This window comes from Rhyacophila brunnea, unplaced genomic scaffold (genome assembly GCF_057557595.1).
Source record: "Rhyacophila brunnea isolate RB1 unplaced genomic scaffold, BYU_Rbru_1.0 scaffold_22, whole genome shotgun sequence".
NCBI lineage: Eukaryota > Metazoa > Arthropoda > Insecta > Trichoptera > Rhyacophilidae > Rhyacophila > Rhyacophila brunnea.
Genome location: NW_028232882.1, coordinates 37408137 through 37431221, shown reverse-complemented (window position 1 = coordinate 37431221; position 23085 = coordinate 37408137). Strand labels below are relative to the sequence as shown.

The 23085-nt window shown below is 32.9% G+C and overlaps 1 protein-coding gene across 1 annotated transcript; it reads right to left on the bottom strand.

Annotated features, from left to right (window-relative positions):
• Positions 1-385: 385 nt before the first annotated feature.
• On the bottom strand, positions 386-2392 carry LOC147070524 (uncharacterized). Its single transcript, XM_085949543.1, has 2 exons — positions 2330-2392; positions 386-1303 (listed from the first exon to the last, which is right to left on the bottom strand). The coding sequence occupies exons 1-2, from the start codon at positions 2390-2392 to the stop codon at positions 386-388; spliced, it is 981 nt and encodes a 326-aa protein (XP_085805669.1).
• Positions 2393-23085: the final 20693 nt, after the last annotated feature.

The following is a 23085-nucleotide window of genomic DNA, read 5'->3' as shown; positions in this document are numbered from 1 at the left end:
TTCATGCTATTATTATCTTTATCAGTGGTCATTGATACATATTTTACATACTTTTGTGGAGATATTATTGTCTATCATTACACACCTATTAACCACCTATTAGCACCTATTAGCACCTGTTATAGAAAGTAAGTATGTAGTGTATCCTCCTTTATAAGTAATGTTAATTTTATTACATAATGTATAAATAATTTATAAGATATTTAAATTCGTAAATGAGAGGCTTTATCGATGTCACTAGATTTTTTTTATAATTAAAAGGGCAGTGTGTTTTAGTTGAAACTAGTTTTTTTTTAATACGCTGTCGTTGATTTAATTGGGATACTTTATCAGTCATATTTTGACAACGATTTTTAGTGTTAATAGTTAACAGTTTATCATTGATTCAAGGGTAAAAGTTTTGTAATGCGTCTGAGTATAAAGAGTTGTACGAATCTCTCAAGACGAAGATATCATTCGGTTTTCCGTTGAACAGGAACGGCCCCTTGAGGTTTGTGACTTTGGAATCGGTAGCCGGTTTGTTGTTTGAAGAAGGCCTCTGATAATTATTGTAATCATTCGGCCTCGTAGGCCTCGGCCTCGATACTTGAGGACGTGTGAACACTTGATTATACGGATCGATAGCCGCGGGGGATTGATACGTCGGCGCGCCAGTCCATTGGTAAATGTTAGTCGGCTTTCCATTAGATACGAAATCAATGGGGAGATTGATAAAAGGGTTGACCGGAGGAGCCATCGGTGGCCCCATCGAAGGAGGCTGCGACACGTAACCGAGTCCGGGGACGAACATATACGGAGTGGGCGGAAGTCTTATATAATATATCGGAGAGTTATCATATGTCAGTGAGTTAGTATTTCCGAAGGTCTTGTAAGGGTTCGTTTGCTTTCTTCGTGCAGGGATTGTGCGAGAGAGTGCGTCTTCTTCGGCCGCGCTGTCGTTGGCGTCAAACATGAGATCGTCATCACCGTAATCGTCGTCCCCGGAGTAAAATTGAGGAACGTAGTCAAAGTATGAAAGTGCTTTGTTTTGCCTTGACTGTTTTTTTCGCTGATTCTCCTGATCATCCTGACTTTCCGCCACTTTTCCATCTTCTTGCTGCGTTGCCGGCACGGAAAAATAGTTTAATGATTTTCCCTGCCTCGGTGAAATCGATCCGGTGTCGCCGTTGGATACATCCGGAGGTGATGTTGATAATTCTTGAGGATCTTCTTCGGCGGATCGTCTGAACCGGTATGAGTAGGGAGCCGCTGATGCCGCTGATATCAGCACCAGGAAAAGTAACACGTTCATAGTTGAAGGCATCTGAAACAAAAAAAAATAATCATATTATTATAATACAATTTAATAAGATACGGCACCCACCCTGTACTTAATGAAGCACACATAAAAATCATATTATGTATGGTATATTAATAATAATAATATTATTAGATGTTATATAATATACCAGTATACCACATCATTAGATAAACACGATACGATATAAATGAAGTGCATAAACTAAAGTGTTTTCACGCTGATAAAATAATGCAATTATTCTGCATTGATCAATGAAACAATAAAAAAACAATTATTACTAATTGAAATGATGAAGTAACTTCTGCATAACGGCAGTAAAGATTTACAATTTCAATGTGAACTTGACCGTGACCATTCAACGATGAGTCAAGTGCCCGCCATTATATTGTGTTAAAATAATTAATTACTATGAGACATGAAATGGCAACATTATGTAATATTTTCTAAGCAAAATGTCGGCCCGGTATAACCTCACAATGTTAAATAGAGCACTGCCAATTATTTACTACCTGGTACCTACCTATTATTATAGCAAAAAGAAAATTATTATTTGAGCACGCGTTTATTCAGCGGTATTTTTTTTAATTTGAGTGAAACTGTAAAGCAAAAATCGCAGCGCTCGAAATGGAAAAGTTTACGAACCGGAGCGCTCGAGAATTTTCTGAAGATATTAACATAGTATCAAATTTTATGTGTATTTTATAAAAATAAGTGTGTTAGATTTTTTGTTATGTTGCCTATCTCTCAGACAGTCAAATTATTTTTTCCGCGCCCCGTCCGCGCGGTCCGATCCATTTCGAGCCCTGGAGGGTCGGTAATACGGTGCCCGTGAGCGCCGGTGCACCCCCAAAGGATATCTGATGAGATCAACTCTTATCGACAATAATATTCTAAACGAGGTAAGAAAATACAATATTTAACATAAATTAAAGTTTCAAACTTTTAATTGGTCAAAAAATATAGCCATCATAGGTCATCAAATATTTTCAAAAGTTATAGTCCGCCCTCCTTGGGGTAAAGTTTGCCGACCTGCGCTGTGGACCGCATAGTCTCCAAGTGTGCTTTTTTCGCGGTCCATAAATGGTTGATCATACTAACGTCTAACATAGCACATAGCATGCGACCCGTAAGTTTACCTATTTCAATAGGTACGTAATAATTTGTATACTTGGTATAATTAATACAATTATTGAAGAAAATCTACGTACAACATTTAAAATCTGTAGAGATGACAAACACAGAAAGGTACTTTATTGATATTATAGATTCACATAATCTGTTAATTAGATAAATATTCAAGACAAATAAATCCTGATTTTTACGAATGAGCATGAAACACGTGTTGATTTATACCGGAACTAAAACATTCATCTTATAATTTTTAATGTTTTTATTATATTCCGCGAAAATTATTGTACATTGATAGACAGCCAAATATTATCGTTATTTAGAATTTAGATGAACAATTACAAAATTCGATTATACCATACGTACCTAATCATACACGTTAAAAAGGGTTGGTAAATATGGTAGCAATAAACGGAATATAGCCGCCATCTTTTAATGTGTGATACTATTTTTCCTTTAGATATCAATGTAAACATACTAAAAATATTGATTAATCGCCAGGAAATGTTGTAATACAAAGTACAATCAGTCTATAAAGCTTATTGTAGTTATCGTTGGAACTATAATACGTGTTATACGAAATCGATCATAATATAGGTACCTACTATTTGGATGAATGCCCTATTACATATTTTCACCCCAATTAAAAAATAAATAAAAACCCTACAATTCATTATAATTATATATTGTTTGAGCATAATATTATATTTGATATTTTATTACCTTCCAAAGATTGGGTAAGAGAATTTGAAGATAATATCTGTACCTCAGAGGCAGACGGATGCAACTCCATTTTTGGGGAAAGTGATTTTTTTTAAGAATCGTCATGCTAAAGGCTTTATTTATTAGAGGCAGAGAGATGGAAGTCCTAGTCCAAGATATGCATAGAATAAAGACGCAAGTGCCATACCTACCTTAGAGGCAGAAGGATGCAAATCCAATAATCCACTAAGATAAAATTCTCTCAAACCGTCTGCAATATGTACTAGACGAGAACCAGCCAGGAGAACGAGCTTTAACATTTAACATTTATTTATAAAAAAGAGTATTACGGCATTACAGCTTTTGGCCAATGCGCCATAATACATAATACATACAAATATATAAAAATATCTTAATTACAAATAACAACTAATATGACAAGAAAGTGGAAAAGACAGCATGTGTAAATATTAAAGAAATATGATAATATATACAATTATAAATTTATCCTATTTAAAACGTCTACAAACATTATATAATTAATAAAAAACAAATCAACCTTTATGGTGCCATCAAATAAGCTAATTTCACGATACACAGCATCATGAAACATAACATCTGTCCTGCGACGAGGTATCTTGAAGACCGTGGAGCTGCGAGTGATATTGGTGGGAACATGAAAATTAATATTTGCCAGTATATGCGGATTGTAAATGAACCCACGAAGAAGTAAAAAGAAATGCTTTAAAAGAACAATCACTCTTCGGGTAGACAGGGATTGCATTGATAGCATAGCATACCCAGAAGAAAACGAGTCGGGAAATTCATTTTATTGTCATTATCATAAGGAAAGAACCCGTATGTTCTTAAGTAGAGAAATCTAAGAAATCTATTGTGGACTCGATCCAGCTTAATTGTGTGCATGAACCTATTAGGACTCCAAATAATGCTGGCATATTCAAGAATACTCAACACAAATGATACGTATAATGTACGTAGCACTCGGACGTTTTCGAATGATTTTGAAACCCTCATAACAAAACCAATCATTTTGCTAGATCTAGTACTGATGTTAAGAATATGCTGATTGAAAGTGAACTTTGTATCATACAATACTCCCAAATCTTTTATCTCCGTTACCCTACTCAATATTATACCAGACAATGTGTATGGGAACAATAAGGTGTGCCTTGAACGATTGAATGAAATAATATTACATTTGGAGGTAGCGAATTCAAGTTTATTTAAAATAGACCATTGCGAGATATCATCTAGGTCAGACTGCAACATCGCACAGCATAATGGGGTTTCAATAGTTCGAAAAAGTTTAAGATCATCTGCGAATAGCAAACAAGAAGAATTGGTTATAACTTTGACAATATCATCAAAAAATATTAAAAACAAAATTGGACCAAGATTTGAACCTTGAGGAACACCAGAGTTTGTTCTAAAAATCCGCGATTCATTCCCATGGTAATCAACAAATTGACGGCGATTTTTCAAATAAGAAGCAAAAAAACATATTATACTATATGACGCGCCAAATGTACAAAGCTTTTGTAATAAAATATCGTGATCAACACGATCAAATGCCTTGGAAATATCTGTGTACACAGAATCAACTTGAATCGACTTATCCATAGAATTTGAAATAAAATTATTATACACTATAAGATTTGTTACTGTGGACCGCCTAAGTCGAAAACCATGCTGCGAATCGGAGAGGCGATAGTCTGTTTGACGGTTGATGTGTATATGTAATATCGATTCAAATAATTTACATGGAACCGAAAGAACTGCTATTGGCCTATAGTTAGAGATCTCTGATCTAGATCCCTTTTTATGAAGCGGCCTTAGGCGGGTTATTTTCCATGCATCAGGAAAAGTGCTGGATGCTATGATTAAATTAAATGTATGTTTAAGCGGAAAGGATATATGTTCGTAACAGCCCTTAACCACATAAGGTGGCAAGCCATCTGGACCAAATGAACTTTTGGGAGACAAATTTGAAAACCCATATTCCATATCTTTCTCGTCAAAAGCTGAGATTTGAATATCTTGCGTTGCAGACGAAGGACCAGCAGAATCGGGGTCAAGTAGCGGTTCTATTGAGCTATAAAGTGATTCAAAACGCTTAGCAAATGCATCAGATATAACATGGTTCTCTATAGGATCATTATTCAACGTCATCATGGCATTGTCTTTTGTAGTACTACTGGAACTAAGCGAATGAATATATTTTCAAAAACAATTAGGATCTGAGACAATATTTCGACCAATCGACGTTAGATATGATTTGTGAGCCGAAGAGATGTCACACTTCAATGAGTTTCTAAGACAGGAAAATTTACTATAATCTGCAGTCCGTCTATGTTTTTTCCACAGTGCGTGATACTCGTAATATGCCTTTGACCTTAGATTATAAATAATTTCTGGCGTAAGGGCGAAGGAAACAGGAGTCCAGACTATTATAAAATTTATTATAAAAAATAGCTAATGCCGTGTTTACATCAATTTGTTCATATAAAGAGGTCCAATCTGTAGTACTCAAAGAATTATACAGCGCTAAAAAATTTACATTTGAAAAATTCCATTGCGGATTATGCCTATTCAGTGGAGGAATCGACGAATCATTTCTGTGCGATACATGCTTAAAAGATAAAATTGTGCAAGTAGAGGGATGATAGACATCTTCAGGAACGAGAGGCTCGTCACACGCGCTGACCACCGTGCAACCAACGTTAGATAGCACCAAATCAAGCGTCCGACCGAGACTATTTTTCACAGAAGAAAATTGTTTTAAATTAAATAAATTATTAAAGCTGGTATAATCAGATTCAATTATACCAGCGGAATACAAATTAAAATCTCTCAAAATAATTAGTTTCTGGAATGTCCGGTAGCGATTCCCCACGAGGAGGGGTCCGTTTGAGCGGCATATTACTATGCCTTTGCTGCCAATATGATTTAAATGTCTGAACGGTTGCTACCTTAGGATTTTGCAAGATCACTTAGTTTTACCGGAGTGTAGGTCATTATAACTAAACACAAAGTACGATATTAAATTGTTGCCTTAATCCATAATAATAATAAGAAATTACAAAATTACAATATTAAACTATCCCATTTATTTATTAACTACAAAATCGTTATTATTAATAATTATTATAAATATAAGATGAACTAAATCGAAACAATTTGTACAACGTTAACAAATTTTTATGAAACACCAAATTTAATTACTAGCTTAACACTAATTTAACGATTTATAATGATCGTTTATTAGCGAAATAACTAATTAAGCAAAGCAATTATTTGTAATTAGACGGCGACATAAATTTATTGAAAACACGTCTGTTCACGCCGAAGACTCAACATAAATTAGAGGAGGATACAGCACTATGGAACATATTCAAGTCATCAGAGAAATCAGAGCGGTAACAGGAATACAAGCTGCCGCTATCCATGGGTTTTATAGACTATGAGAAAGGGTTCGATTCCATAAAGAAATTTTCAATATTCGATGCACTCAGAAATCAAGGAATCTCTGGGCGCTATATAAATATTTTCAATAATATATACAGTAGCGCAACAACATCTCCATAAACCATCGCGCATTTCCTATCAGCAAAGGAGTCCGACAAGGTGATAAAATCTCACCTAAACTATTTACAGCTACACTTGAAGACTTATTTAGAGAACTTGACTGGAATGACGCGGGCCCCCATAAATGGAGAATACGTGAGTCATCTGCGCTTTCCCGATGACAATAAATAGTAGTTTGCAAGACTCAGAAGACCTCCAAAGCAGAATGCAGGAACTCGCTGGAGTAAGCAACAAAGTAGGCTTGAAAATAAATGTGTCAAAGAAGACAGTCATGTTCAACTGCTTTGCGGGCCAAAAAGAGATCCTCATCAATAGCATTCAGCTCGAACAGGTGAAAAACTACATCTATCTGGCACAACAAGTGTCTATAGATGGATGTATATTTGATGAAATTGTTCGCAGAGTAAAGCTAGGCTGGAGTGCTTTTGGCCGCCTGAATAATTTCTTCAAAAATGACCTCCCACTGTGCCTAAAGTGCAAAGTGTTCAACCAGTGTGTACTTCCCGTAATCACATGCGTATAAAACATGGACCCTAAGTAAAAGAGAGATCCAGAAACTTAGAGTAGCACAACGTGGAATGGAAAGGTGAATGCTGGGCATAACGCAAACGGACAAAAAGAAGAATGAGTGAATAAGGGAACATACAAAGATTAATGATGTGATAAAGTTTGCTAAAAACCTCAAATGGAAATGGGCTGGACACATAGGTCGAAGAAAGAACAATCGTTGGACAAATTTATTCATCCAGTAGTGTCCAAGAGGTACAAAACATCCGCAAGGTAGATCTAGAGGCCGCTGGATCGATGAAATGATAAAGTTCTGCGGAAAAACTTGGCAACGCAACGCACAGTGACGAGAGAAGTGGAATCAACTTGGAGATTAGCGAGGCCTTCATCCAGCAGTGAATAGACTCAGGCTGGTGATGATGATGAATACATAATAAAATTAAAATAAATTGCTTTGTTATATTTATTCCTATAAATTTTTTTAACTTATAATTTTTTTTTATTTTGGCATTTAACAAAATATCTTTAGAGGCAGAAGGATGCAAATCCACACTACGTTTTTTATTTTATTTTTTTTAGATATAAAATTGTATTATATTTATTCCTTTCTTACATATTCCAGAAGTAGAGCAGGGTGCCTATTATGAGATAGGTGCCTAATATGAGATATAGCAATAACTCAGCAACCGGACGATAATAAAATATGATGCTGGTGTCACGCGGTAGAGAGGAGTAATAGCTCCAAACTACTGTCAGTGCGCAGGGTGCAGCGCCTGTCTTTGGTGGTGTATGTGTGTTTTCGTCGATCACTCGTCCAAGAAATTTTGCCGCGTGCTACTTTTGATGATCGTAGAACATCTCTAAGGTACCGTACAATGTTTATTTCCTAATTAAAGACATAGTTTGGTAGTTTACTTCATATTTGAATATCTTCTGTATCATTATCGACTCTAGAAGAAGAATAGTTAATTTTATTATGTCAAATTTTGAATGAGCCTAAAATGAGATACTTGGGTGTGCCCAATATGAGATATCTCATATTACTTTTTTTATCTCATATTAGGTCAACATATCAACGTTTATAATGTGTGTATGTTTTATATTATATTGTTCATAGATGCCTCCGTCAAAAAGGAAAAACTGGGACATCGAGTCTATGTTTCAAACTATGTACGCCCTTCGCAAGAAAGAAATGGGATATCTGAAAGCTACCAAACAGTTCGGAGTACCAAAAGGCACACTGTAGCGTTGCGTCAAAGATGATCGAGACCCAGAAACCGAACGAAAAGAAAATACAAAAAGAAAAGACGGCTGAGGAAAAAAAGAAAACTAGAATGGAAAAAGCGATAGGAAAGAAAAATTAGAAAGAAGTTAAAAAGAAGAAGAAGGAGGAATCTGAGTCGTCGTCAAGCGAAGGTGGAGAAGAGATGATATTTAACGATGATAGTGCTGATGACGACGATGAAGAAAATGATGCCATGTGTCTTTATTTACTGTAGTTGGAGTTTTACGGAAGATACACGAGTAGACAAATGGGCGCAGGTGTTTCAAATGGAGTCATGACGATTGTGGTAATTTAACAGCAGGAGATGTTTTTATTTGTGTTTTTTGTTATGATAATATTTGAATAAAAAGTGGATTTGGATTAAATGAGACCACGTGAAATGTAAACAAATATATAATTATTCATATCAATTACAGCTGTTGTTTTTTTCATAATGTTCCCAATATGAGATAGTCTCATATTAGGAACAGCGACTATCTCAAATTAGGAGCACTTTTTGAAGAACAGCTTATTTGACATTTTTCAATAAAATGCGAATCTAAAATAAACTGGCTGAAAGAAAAATCTCATGACTACAAATTTGTTAGTAAACAATATGTTTGATGTATTTATAATAATAGATACCCTGCAATGAGTTTATTTTAGATTTGAGAATGTCACAAAAAAAGTATGTCATAATAGGCACCCTTCCTCTACTTTAATTGAATTAGAATAAAAAAAATAATGATCATTATATGTATATTTTCTTAGAAGTTATTAATATTCGTTTAAAATAAAAATTGTTTTTTGGCTCTCCTGAACAATTGGGTATTTGGCACTTGCATCCGTCTGCCTCTGAGGTACAGATATAAATACTGAAAATAAAATGCTTTCACGTGTGTTGAAATGTTTCTCAGAATTCCATACTATACGCATTTTGTATGTCTAATCCATTTTCAATAAAGCTTAGAATTCTAATTATAAAATCACCGACGGAACGTGATCTGCTTTATACCTACATATTTACTATGAATTATATGCACGTCCTAAAATACTGACATGTATGAAAAATTCACAATTAGTTTATAAATATTTATTTATTATTTATCTAGTGAAAGTTTTGAAAATAATAAATAAAATATTATTTTATAACACAAAAGTTATTCGCTTTGTTATAATATTACCTACTGCAAGGGTGAAAGGCAGGGAACTCAGAATCTATTCTGTGGTGCAAGGGTACCCAACCGATCGATCACCAAGCAAAATTAGGTCGATCACGATTACGATTGTTAATTTGGAAAATAATATTGATTTATTCTTCTATTTCTTTCTCCTATTCTTCTTATTATTCTTAAGCTTGGTTTAAAGATGCTAAACCAAAACATGGTGCGTTTATTTAAACTCGGTTTCAAAAGCTATCACATCAACTTCCCGTCCCTTGCCCTTGCTTACGCTTACTGACGCATATTAATTTTATACCCTGACCACATCTCACTGTATTGTAACAAAATGATTTTATGGACTGCCTGTTAGTAAGTAATATACAATAAAAACATACCTGCGTGCAAGAATTTATAAGTCCATTTTAAATAAAAATTAATAATATTATTATCCATTGCTATGAAGATGGTTGTTCACAACCTGGTTAGACACTGACCACAACTATTTATGGACTTACACCAGACCATGTGAAACTGTTATAAACATTTATATATTTTTGAATTTCGTATAAGTAGTTTAATTATTTTCTCTAGCTAGAGTCTAGGCTAGTGGTTCTCATGTGCGGCCACCAGAGGATTTTACTGCGGCCTCCAACATAATTTTCATTATTTAATTTAATTTACTGGGCTAACGTTAAATATGTGTTATAGGAAATAAGTCATGACCAAGTACCTACTTAAAAACCATTTTAATAATACCACGGTTGAAAAATTCGCCAAGAATCAAGTCAATTCAAATAATTGGCAACAATTGATTTATTAATATTGTCGATTTTTCCTGCTACTGTATACTGTGAAAGATCATTTAGTGTAATGCACTTCATAAAAAAACAAATATCGAAGCCAGTTGAATGATGTAAACCATGGGTGGCCAACCTTTTCAGCAGCCGGGCCAGATTCTAAAAATGAGATTTCCTACCGGGCCGCACAACCGATTTTTTTTATTATACAAAACAAAAAAGAAATATATATTATACCTAATATAATAAAATAAAACAAAAATGAGAATCAAACATATTTATTACATAAGACTTTTTTTTAATAATAAAAATTAAACAAAATAGGTAATATAAAAATAATAAATTGTAGTGATAAGTTTGATTTTGTGTGGCAGAACTAAGTGCATCAATATCGATATCGGGTGAGGTTGTTCCTACACGCAAACAGTTTTCCAAATGCACATCAGTGATTCATGTTCTCACTCGGGATTTGATATACTCCATCCGACTAAAAAGCTGTTCACACGTGTAAGTGTTTCCAAATAGCAAAGTTATTATTAGAGCATGTTTGTAAAATGCAGGATATTTCTTCTTGTCCAAGTATGTTTTGTAAAATTCTTCCAAACCAACCTTATAGAATTTCTCCTTTAACTGTTCATCGTAACATATTTCACAATGTTCCATTTGTAAATTTGCCGGTAATAAATTCACGTCTATGGAGAATGGCGTTGCAAATGCAGCAAAAACCACACCGTGCTTTTTAAAATCTTGAGCCAATATCGAATCTCAATTTGCTAAATTAGCACATCTAGCGGCAGCGGGCCGCGGGTTGGCCACCCATGATGTTAACTTAGAAGCAACCATGTAGCTCGTATTGGAAAAAGGAGTATTGAGGAATTTTCATTCGCATTATTTTTAAATAAATAGATATGTACTAAAATGTTCAAATGTTTTTTTTTTTAAATGGGCTTGTCTAAATTTATCTTTAATTTTTTCAATCACAACAAAAGTGAAATTTGGTGGCCACCAGACGTTTCCATAGAACTGTCAATGTCAATTGTGCGGCCACAGTTAAATTTTACGTGAGAACCACTGGTCTAGACTTTATTTGTCGTATCGACGCTTAGATCTTAAAGCAAAAAGAAAGTGGTAAGATTTGGTGCCAAATAATGAATATCAGGACGAATTTATCCTTAGAACCTACAAGAAATAAATGTGGTGAACAAAAAATATACCAATACTATTAATATTATCATCACTGTCAAGTGTCAACCACCAAATAGGTTACGAAATAAATAAAATTTCTAGAGCTCAAAATACAATATAAGTAAACGAGGAATATTTTAATAAATTATACATTCAAAGATAAACTAAGCTCATCCAAAAAAAACTTCTCTTATTTGATAAATAAGTACTTAATTGACAAGAAGAATAATATTGTTGTGTACGAAAATAAGGACTACAAACATGGTTAGGTATAAATAAATATTTTTTCTCTAATGAAAATACTGTGTTCAAGAGAAAACGAAACACGAATGAAACATGAAAAAATCTTAGAACTTCGAGACGAAAACAATAGTCGTCTCTTTTTATATTACATCGTAATAATATTTAACTAACCTACTGATAAGCTATTGTTTTAGTTGATTTCTAAATTCAATCAATTATTTGCCCTGGAATATAAAATAGCAAGGCTTCTCCCATTTTTGACAGTGACGATTGGTGAAGCATATTATAATCCCGAATTTAATCTGTAGCATTTTTTTACGTGTTTTATTGCAAATTGTAATAATCGAGCTTCAATATTGGGACCATACCTAAATAAGATTTGATATAAATAAAAAGGATTTCAAGTTAAACACGTTTATATTTTTATAAAAATCGATATTTTTTAAAATGAATATAAAAAATATTAAAACTATGAATTAGTCAAAAATCTCTATCACAAAAAATAGAAAACTAAATTTAATAATAAATATGACTATAAAATAATATGTAATAATAACGTGGGACCCTGCACCAAATTCACATTTTATAACATTTTTCTTAAATTGTAGGTTTATCTTTGACTTGAAATAAAAAATATTTTTCGTTTTAATGTTTTCAGATACATATATATTAATTAATACAGTTTAAATTGTAAATTATCAAAAAAATGTCTCAAATTGCAAGCTTCGTATTTTTTCGCTAGGTGCCTTTTTTAGAAAGGCTGAGTAAAGGCTTCTCCATACCTATATAACTATAGCTAACTAACAGATCGGTCAGAGATGACAATGATAAAAGTAGATGAGTCAACATTCATCAATATAAAATAATAATACCGATAGTTACGAGAAGAAATAAAATGTGTAAAACATTGTATTTTTTGTAATTTGTGGTTTGCGAGTTTGTGGTGAAAATGGCGTTAACAAGTCCATTGAAATAATAATAAATAAGTACAATAAAAATAATTGGCAACAGGCGATGGTTCGACGCCAAGATTAGTCGACCTAACAAACTTGTTATATTATTATAGTTCGGTATTATAACGCAGCGGTGTCGCGTGTAGTTTACCAGACAGCTTTAACCAAAACAAAACCGATCAGTCGATGTACGGCAGCCCCTGCCTCTGGTCGTCTCAAGCTGTCGTCTCCAGACTAGTCTATCCTCCGTATTCCTCATCCATCCGGATTTCCAATGACTCCATCCAACCAGCGCAATTTGGATCTTCCAACACTCTTTCGCCAAGGCCGTTTTGCACCGGCAACTAAATAACTTGAACACATAAAAAAATTCAACATCTCATTTGAATAAAAGAAATGGTTTCTTAAAGATTGTTAGCAAGTTCAAAGTAGACGTTATAACTAAAAATATTTGGTGCGAGCCGGGCTTCGGTTGGTAATTAATATTCCTTGAATTCATACACACAAATCGATAGCCAATAATAACGCAATTTTATAAGCATTTCATGTATGACCTACTAGTTTGAATTGTCGTCATTAGATAGGAGGCTCGTAGCCATAATTGGTTAATGCACGGATAGGCGCGACACCAATGGTTCAAATACGGGTTCAAATCCCGTCGAGTTGAGTATTTTTTCAAATATATTTTTTTCTAGTGGATCTGAGGTGTTTTGAAGTCATGTATGTTTAATATAATGTGTGTAAAACTCGGATTTTACCACATATTATAAAGATTGGTTTATGACACGTGTTTTGCTCACATGGTTACATAAAACCACGAGACACGATTCCATCCATGCAAGTCTGTCGTCACCCTCGAGATGGTTTTATGCTATGCATATGTCTATGACTAAAATTACATTACACGTTTACTCTGCATTTTAATTTAATAATTATACATGACATTCTACAGGAAACATACGAAGAATAGTTTGAGTATTAATACTACCAACAGTATCAACAGCATCTCCTAAATGCGTGTGATGCTGTGCCAAGTTTGCTTTACGTTGTATCGGTATCTATTTTTTGGACACATAACATCTGTGGCCTTTGGTCAAATAAAGACAAGTAAAGTGTTGGTAATTTTGAGATAAGTAAGTATAAAATTTACTGATAAGTCATATAATTGCAATTTACCACTGCAGTTTTTCTTCTCACTTTATATGGGCAAATTTAGGCTTTAAACTCTTCCAATGTAAAATATCCAGCGGCGTATTTCTTTGAAACAAATGACGTAATCGATTCGTCAGGAAATTTAAAATGGTCACAATTTATTAATTAAAGCCAACCGAAATTATGTATTTATTAGATTTATTATATATTTCGACGAAATATTTTTGACTAATGTGGTTTCATACCTACTGTAATCTTGAGGACTTGAGGTTATCTTTGTAAGGGTGACAGAAGGTCTATAGGGAGTATATTATGTTTAGAGTGGTTGTGTGTATTTAAAAACTGAATATACTATGTAGTCACAATTTTTTAAGATTGTTAACTTTTTTATCGTATGGAGCCTAAAAATCAGTCAGTGCGTCAGGCCTCTGCATCCCTATACGCGCCACTGAAAATATAAATATTCCACTTACATAAATTGACCGAACCCTGTTCGAACGACTGAGAGATGTTTTAGAATCTCACGTAAGTAATTAATAAGCTTTGGTGGTTTGTTTTTATAAAATGTAATATTATATAGAATCTGAGTTGCAAATATTTTTGCAATGGAAGTTAATTTAAAAAATCTATAAAACATAAATAAACAAAAATTTAAACATACCTTTGTTTATCGGGTTTTTTGTTGATTATTAATTGAAATATTTTTTAGCAATTATCATTGATGATAAATAATAAAGCTATAGCAAGAAAACTTCGGTCATTGCAACATGGTTGCGATATTTAGTTAGTTAAACCAGTTGTTGCAAACGAAAACAAACACAGCTTGTGAGTTTATTTGGTATTTTCCACAAATAGCTGTAAAAGTCCTGTTGTCTGGAAAACACGAACATTATCCTTAATCAGATTGGAAACAAGTGCTAACACTACACCAGCAGATATATGAGATTATTTTTGGTGCCATTTCACGCTGCATAGCAAGGGAATAAATATAGGAACATAGGTTAGTACACTGGTTAGCACAATATACCATATTATATTTATACAAATGCTATGTGTCGGTGCATTGGCGTTGGTGGATATTTACAGAAGGGGGAGTCAAGATATTATAGGCGTAATACTAGTATGTAAGTTAGGTTAGGATACTACGTTTTTATAAGAATGCGATGGTAAAACTATAAACTAACGGAGATAATAAAATATGTGCAGATTTTTTAATGTGGGTTATGGTTTGAAAACTAACTATTGTCTAACAACTTCTTTTTAACTAACTTTATCTTGGTGACAGAATGCAGAACATTAATTTTTCATTCTAATTATTAATAATTTATCTGTATTTACGCTTACGGAGTAGATTCCATTCGGTTTTGAAATCAAAATATGGTTAATACCTATTATCAATTTTTGGGTGTTTTTGACTATTCACTCTAAAGTATTCATAGAATCTGATTTCTTTTGTTAATAATTGTTGTAAATTACAATATTGTATTATGTACCTACCTAAAAAATAATTAAATTGTTCATATTTTGTTTTATAAGCAATGTGAATTGGGCGCTACGCAATCTAATGAAATTCGAAAATAAATAGACGTTCGTGAATTTTATTATACTTATGTAAGTTTAAAATATATATTTCACTGTTGTTTTTATTTCCAAACTCTCGTTTAATAATTAGCTATATTAGCGGACAAATTACGTCAAACATTAATGAGTAGATACATAAAATACCAAATTGTCAATTTATTACTCGTCTTAATAGCCATAAATATGTAGTTTTGTGAAAATTTAAATTAATCTGTAAATATGGCTGTCTTTGGACTTTCTATCCGTTATCTACCACAGCCCACCTATTTATTGTTAACAAGCACCCTTCGCCACTGTTATATAGTTAATCCTGGCAAAACGCCTGCATTTATTGCGTAAAATTTGTCGTTGCTTGTCAAATAATCTGATCATATCCAGGTGATTCCATTCATTATGACTAGGCTTAGGATTTTTAAGTGCTGAAAAATGAATAATAAGTACCTATAATATGTAGATATAATTGGAAAATATTTTATTAAAATTTCATAAATATGTGCTAAAAAACAAAAATAGGTTCTAAAAATTTAAATAAGTACCCACCTATTACAATAAATCATATTTATTTCAACAGTTTAATTTATTATTTATTCACAAACTAAAAACGCTTTATTACAATAAATAATAAAATAATGCTTCAAATTTTCGAAAGTGAATCTTTGACGATTTGATCTTAGCAAATTTTTATACACGGATAAACTTCTTTCCACTTCTACAGATGTTATTATTGCGTATGTAAATTTCTGAAGTCGTAAAAATTGAAACATCTGAGGAATCTGATGGATTTTCCAAAACAGCTTTAATATTCTGCAGCGTTTGAAGTCCAGTATTTTTATTTAAAACACTATTTAATTGGTCCAGGAACATTGAAATTTTGTGTTTATGTGAAAATATGTGCTTAAACCTAGAATATGTAAAAATATGTAATTATCCAAAAATATTTAAAAATAGGTGCTAACAAATAGGGTTTAAATGTTTCAAAATTGTCTGAAACAGATAGATATTTTTGATATTTGGTTGTGGGGCTGCTCTAAAAAAATATTTTAATACCTAAGAATCCTAAGTCTAATTATGACGATTCTCTGGCACGTAGCACATGTCAAAGTAAGTGCGGGACAAAAAAATAATTCTACATATCCATCGCGATATAAAGAATTCGCACTCGCCGGGTGCATTATAATGAAAACGTCCATTAGATTCTATCACGAACTCGAATTTAATGTATTTTACGTTAGCACCGCACTGGGCCTAAGTGGAGTGCAATAATTAAAAGATTATTATCTGAGTTACAATTGTTTTGCAGTAGTCAGTTAGGTCTTTTACGTTTACTTTGCGACTAGGAAGGTATTCCACGATAGATAAGATTATTAACAAAAGAAAAGGAAGCTGTTAACTGGTGTAATAACTGCTGGCTGCAGTGATTACAATGATGTTATATAAAACATCTGGTAATTGTTGTTAGATTTGTAACGGGTTCATTCTAACTATCTTACTGATTCAGTTACTTACATTTATTTCAGCGGAAATTAAAATATATATTATATAAGACACTTATTTTTGTCTGACAGCTGGTGGGCAACACTGCGGAGCCTCCTCTGTGATGCACTTAAGTACACTTACATAAATAAAAGCAAACAAAAAAATTTATTAAATATATTATGCAAATAATTAAATAAATAAAACAGTTATATATAACATTAGGATATTATATACAAATAGTGGTTTGTTGGGATATTTGTTAGCTTATTAAGCTATCCCCTAAAGAGCTAGGAGCTTAAACTTAATTACTAGGATAGTTGTTAGCTTGCTTAGCTCTTAATTTGTTTGTCATTGTAACAGATTTTATTTTTACGCTCCTTGTGATCCGGAACTTTCATTTAAGCCGTCAACATCAAATTAATGAATTCGGTAGTTTTCACATCATTTAAAGTAGGTACAATCAGGAATTACATTTATGTTACTATTTAATAATAATACAGTATTATCTAATTGAAATGTTTTCGGCACTGTTACCTATTGTAGACAGAAACGCATGGAAGGGCAACCTTTTTTCAAAAGCAAACACAAACTTTTAGAAGTTTTAGATATTCCAAACATTTATATTTACGTATTAAGATTTTAAACAGTATTATCTTGATATAGAGAAAATATATTATAAGTCCCGCCCAGCGCTCGAACTGGAAAAGTTTACGAATCGGAGCGCTCGACAATTTCCTGAAGATATTTTCATTGTGATCATATTTCATGTGTATTTTATAAAAATAAGTGTGTTAGATTTTCTATTATATGGCATATCTAGCTTAGACGGCCAAAATATTTTTCCCACGAGACGGAGCGATAATTTTACCAATTTCACAAACCGGAACGGCGCTCCGGTGCACTCTGGCCCATTTAGAGCCCTCGTCCCGTTTACTATTTCCCTGAACTAAAACAAGCTTTACGTCTTACGAGATAGTCATAAAACCTGTGCCCATATACATACGCATTGGAAAACTCAACAATAACTAAATTAACGAGTTTTAAAAGATATTAAAATTTTCCGCCGTATTTTTGGGTGAATTTTGTTAAGAGCGTACTTCAGTGAAACGGCAAATAATTTTCAACAGTAGGTGCGACGAAATTTCTCACTCGTCGCCTGGACTCGCCAATCGGACACCGACAGACGAAGTGTGCGCACGTCGATTTGTTTTGTCATAGCGTCGGATGAAAATATTCTTAAATCGTGTAAAGATTACTAAAAAAATTTACGTATGTACTTAAAAAAGAATACGTCAATGAATATACTATTATTATTAGTAATATAACAATAAACATAACATTAAATGGAAGCATGTTGGATTTTTATGACAAATTATATTTCGTTCGGCACGCGTCATTTGCACAATCCGCGCATCGCCTGGCCACGATCTTTTTAGACCATGCCTCAACTGAAGTATATAGCCTTAATGATGACAACAAAACGATGACATACAGACGGAAAGATGCAATAGAGACATGGGTGTGTGGTGTAGCTTTTAATATGAAATATACAAAAATTTCAAAATAATAATATATACAATTTAATATACTCGTACTTACGTCCACGGTGGCCGAACGGCTAACGCATCGGCTTATACTGTCGTGGGGGCTGAATCCTTGGTCTGGCAAATGCATATATTGTTTTTCAATATTTGTATAGAGTCAGAGTATAAAAATAATATGTTGGGCAAGTGGCTAACATCCATTTCCCGTAGAAACAAAAAAATATGTTAATACAAACCTCCACTCTGTGGAGGTTAATATGATATTTATAGAATCGGACGCGGTCAAAAAATACATATACTTATATTATTTTTAATACTATACCAGGTAATAAGACACAATGACAGTAGTGTAGTGAAACAGTAGTCCAATAGTAGAAGCAAAGCGTGTTGTGTTTTCGGAAACATTTGTTTCATCCCCATTACATGCAAGTTGCACGGTGAGGTTTTGTTATTATTTTATTACAACTAATTTAAGAGGAATATTATATTAAACAGGTTACCGGTTATTATCAATTACCTATTACGCAATTTTTGACTATGGTAGGTACATGACTAATTGTGAACCTGTTTCGTCCGTTTTCCATAAATGTACAGTGGCGAGCTTAGTGGCGGTGTACGTGGAGGCCCGACGTATCGACTGGTTTAAGTTTTGACTCGCATTTTGACCCCACGATCAAAATAAAAATAAAAACCACAGAGAAAATTCTTGTAACATAATTAAATATTATGAATAATAACAGTGATGATATTATATAAATATGAGTGGTTTATTTTGTATTTACAAGTACGTTTCACTGTTAGAGTAGTTATATTATGGCTTCGCATTATGCTAGTTGCAGTGATTATGATTTGGCTAATATCTTTGAGAAATATGCATCTTTTAAGATTTTGACATAATTTAATATTAAAATTAGATGACTGGTTTGAACTGTTTCGATCAACCCTTTTAATTTTTTCTGATAAATCGATTGTGTCATCTGCGTCAAAGAAAGTTGCCGCTGTACGTGTGTGAAGTCTACGTATTTTAATAGTAATAAAGCCTGCCTGTTCCATCGAAATAAAATACATTAAAACATGTTGACAAGTTCCACACTGTAGTACATAAACACTGCGTAACTTATAAATTTGTTTGATTAATACCCTTTTTCAAAATACCTACATGAGGTTGTTGTATAAAATAGTTACAAGATAAAAGGAGCTTTTTATATACAACGTTTTTAAATTTTCTGTTGAATCATATAAACTTGACAATTCTATGTATTAATAAATACTTTTTTTTGTACTTGATAGAAATACTAAATAAATATAGAATACTGAAATGTCATTTTGACATTTCATATTGATTTCCATAGTAACGCACGTATATATTAATAATTTAGTTGCTAGTAACCAATAATAGTGTTTTACTTTTTACGAATTTCTTCCGAAATAACTACAATAAATACAAAACCGAATTAACTGAGAATGAATGAAAACAAATATAGAATACTGAAATGCCATTTTGATTTCCATAGTAACGCACGTATACATTATTAATTTAGTTGCTAGGACCACCCACTTAGCAACCAATAATACTGGATTGGATTACGGATTTCTTCCGAAATAACTTTTCATACAAAACAGAATTAACTGAAAATGAATTCAATTCTACTTAAAGATGGCTAAACGTATTAAAAGAATGCATTGGCACAGTGTTCTGATATATTCTAAAAGTTTCAAATGTCTAGCTAGTCGGAAAGTTAGTTAAAAGTCAATCGCAAAATTTGTACTGGATAAACAACCACCGGACAAACAAGAATACGACCTAATAAAAACTTTGTAAAATATTTTAAATCACTGAGCGCATTTAATCTTCCGTTCCAGGTCTATGATTAAAACAACTGCAGAGGAGCGATATAATGCAACATGTAAAAAATAGCAATGAAAATTTGGCCTTCTCAAGGCAATTCTATTCATCAAAATTATGGTCGAGTAAATTTCTGTTAAAGATTTCCCAAGCATGAACAATAAGTGCTGTTAATTCAGATACATAATTTATTGTTTGTATCTCTGTGGGTAACTATTACGATAAACCATTATTTCAAGAAAACTTCCGTTGTATATTGTAAATTATAACACTTAGTTAAAAACATGCAGCAAGTAGGAAACGTACACAAATTTAATATTCTGTGTCTAGGTGAGATGATTCATAATAAATTTGACTTAATAAAAAAAAATCTGTTGTTCTCATAGACAAATCAAAAATTCTGTTTTCTCTGGTACGTTTAAAGAACAGTGTAATGCTATTAGGAACATTTATTCATAGACCTTCGAAGAAATATATTTATAAGTACTTAATATTTTTATCGTAAATAAACACCACAGTTAATAAAATTCTTAAGGTGCGCATTTCACAGTATTTTATGAGGCCAACAATTTAATTAAATATTATAATGCAAATTCACATACTTCACTGACGACAACATATTTGAAAAAGTGCTATTACCTCGCGCCATATTTTGCTACATGAGATATGTAACCAAATGTGGCTTATTCTCAATTTTGCATTAACTGAGTTTATGATAATATTAATACCTAATGATATTAATACATTTTCTCTTCTTCTTCTCATTCCATCCACAGAGGTCAACCACCATCAGAGCTAAAGTTACCCTAAAGCTACGGTTAGTAATCAAAGTAATATCTACTTTCATTTAAAATACAAAAACTGATAGCCAATCGTAGCTCAATTTGGAAAGTACGTCAGAGAGTATTATAAGAGCCAATAGTTAAAATTTGTCGTAATTAGTATGGCAGCTGTGGTCTATACGCGGCGGGCGCGATACCCGAGAGATGCAGGTTCGATCCTGCAGGGTGTCTTACTTTTTTCAAAAAGAATTTTTCTATTGTTTATAATACATTTTCTCAGAACTGTTTTCAAAATTATGTATATACGAGTATGTTCAAATGTATAATAATTATAGTTTAATTATAGTATTATTTTTTTCAAATTCACGGTATCTTTTGGTGTCCATGGTATTCTTAATATTGTCCCGTAAATCCAAACCGCAAAAGCCTTCAATGTTCCTGCACCATACATTGTAATGCTCCGCAACCTTTTCTTACCCACGACACACCAAAAGTCTTCCCAGAATTCCGCGGCTTATCACACGTAAAACAATTTATACACCAAAATATGGACCCCATGCCAGGATCTTTTGTGGGTCCCCCTACCTATCGCTAAGGTTAAAGACAGTGTGATAATCTGAAATAGCTTTTTTCAAATGGTGTTCGAGGTAAAATTAATGGTATTATGTTTAGCCATTTTTATAGCGAATAATTAATTGTAGAGTATTGACACTAAAATAATAAATTGTATCTTACAATCGCTTGTACTGTTTTGTTTTCACTGTACTGTTTTACTAGCGTAGTAAAATAGAGCCGACTCAGACGCAGGCTACTTTTTTTTTACTATCAAAGCAAATTTGTAATTTCTGTTTATCTCATTCATCTGGTTGACTTACCACGCTGGCCCCCAGATAAGATCCCCCTTGCGGGGGGGGGTGTCATGCACCAAAATTACATTGCTTTATATTTTTTTATTTGATAAATAATTAAATATACATAACACATGAGGAAGAACTAAATGTACATAATATTTACATGTACCTGTATTATCAATATAATAACTAATTAATTTGATATCTGAGCTTATTTCAATGAACGTAAAAGTTTTATATATTTTGACTTGATATTTGAAAGAGCTGAGAGACTGTTTAATATTTTTAATTATAACTTGAGTTGAAAAACTTTGCTCACCTAGATAATATGTCGTATAAAATGGGATGCTGAACTGCGATAGCCTTGTCGGAAATCGAGGATATTCTTTATTAACCGAAATCCAGAAAATAGCCAATGGAACACCGGGGAAGTACAGTTTTAGCGTCCCGTCGTTTATCAATTCAACAAATAATTTTATTCCTCTCGAATTCATAGGAAAAGCGCTTCTATAGAATTTTCGGCATTTGTTGCAAAAGGGTTTCAAATCCAGTTGTATTGATTGTATGGAAATTAATGATAAAATTTCTTTTGCAGCAAAGTTAAATGAGACGGATCGAAAATTAATTGCTTGTTTTCAATGGTGGTCTGGTAGGTCCTTTGGTACATTTGTAGAGATTCTTGTCTTAACTCCTTCTGCCAAAATTCGAGTTTATTTTTGAATCCTTTTAATTTATCAGTGCACGTCAATATATTTTCATTCAGATCTTTTACTGTTTTATTAAGTTCATGCAGGTGCTCAAATATATTATTACCAGCCATGTACGCAAATTTGGCTATTAAGTAAGTATTGTTTAATATACAAAATTATTTGTGTTTTTTTAAGCACCGTCTCGCGACACTCCGGTTGCGGAGTACTGCCATACAAAATGCTTCTTATGAAATGTAAACAGATATACCAAAACGCTTACCTATCATTTAATCATGAACCCTGCACTGTTCGATAT

Excerpts from the sequence above, each read along its gene's own strand:
- LOC147070524 (XM_085949543.1), bottom strand. The coding sequence starts at position 2,392 with ATGATCAACCATTTATGGACCGCGAAAAAAGCACACTTGGAGACTATG. Across the intron at positions 1,304-2,329 it reads CTATGCGGTCCACAGCGCAG|ATGCCTTCAACTATGAACGT; the intron begins GTCGGCAAACTT and ends TTTTTGTTTCAG.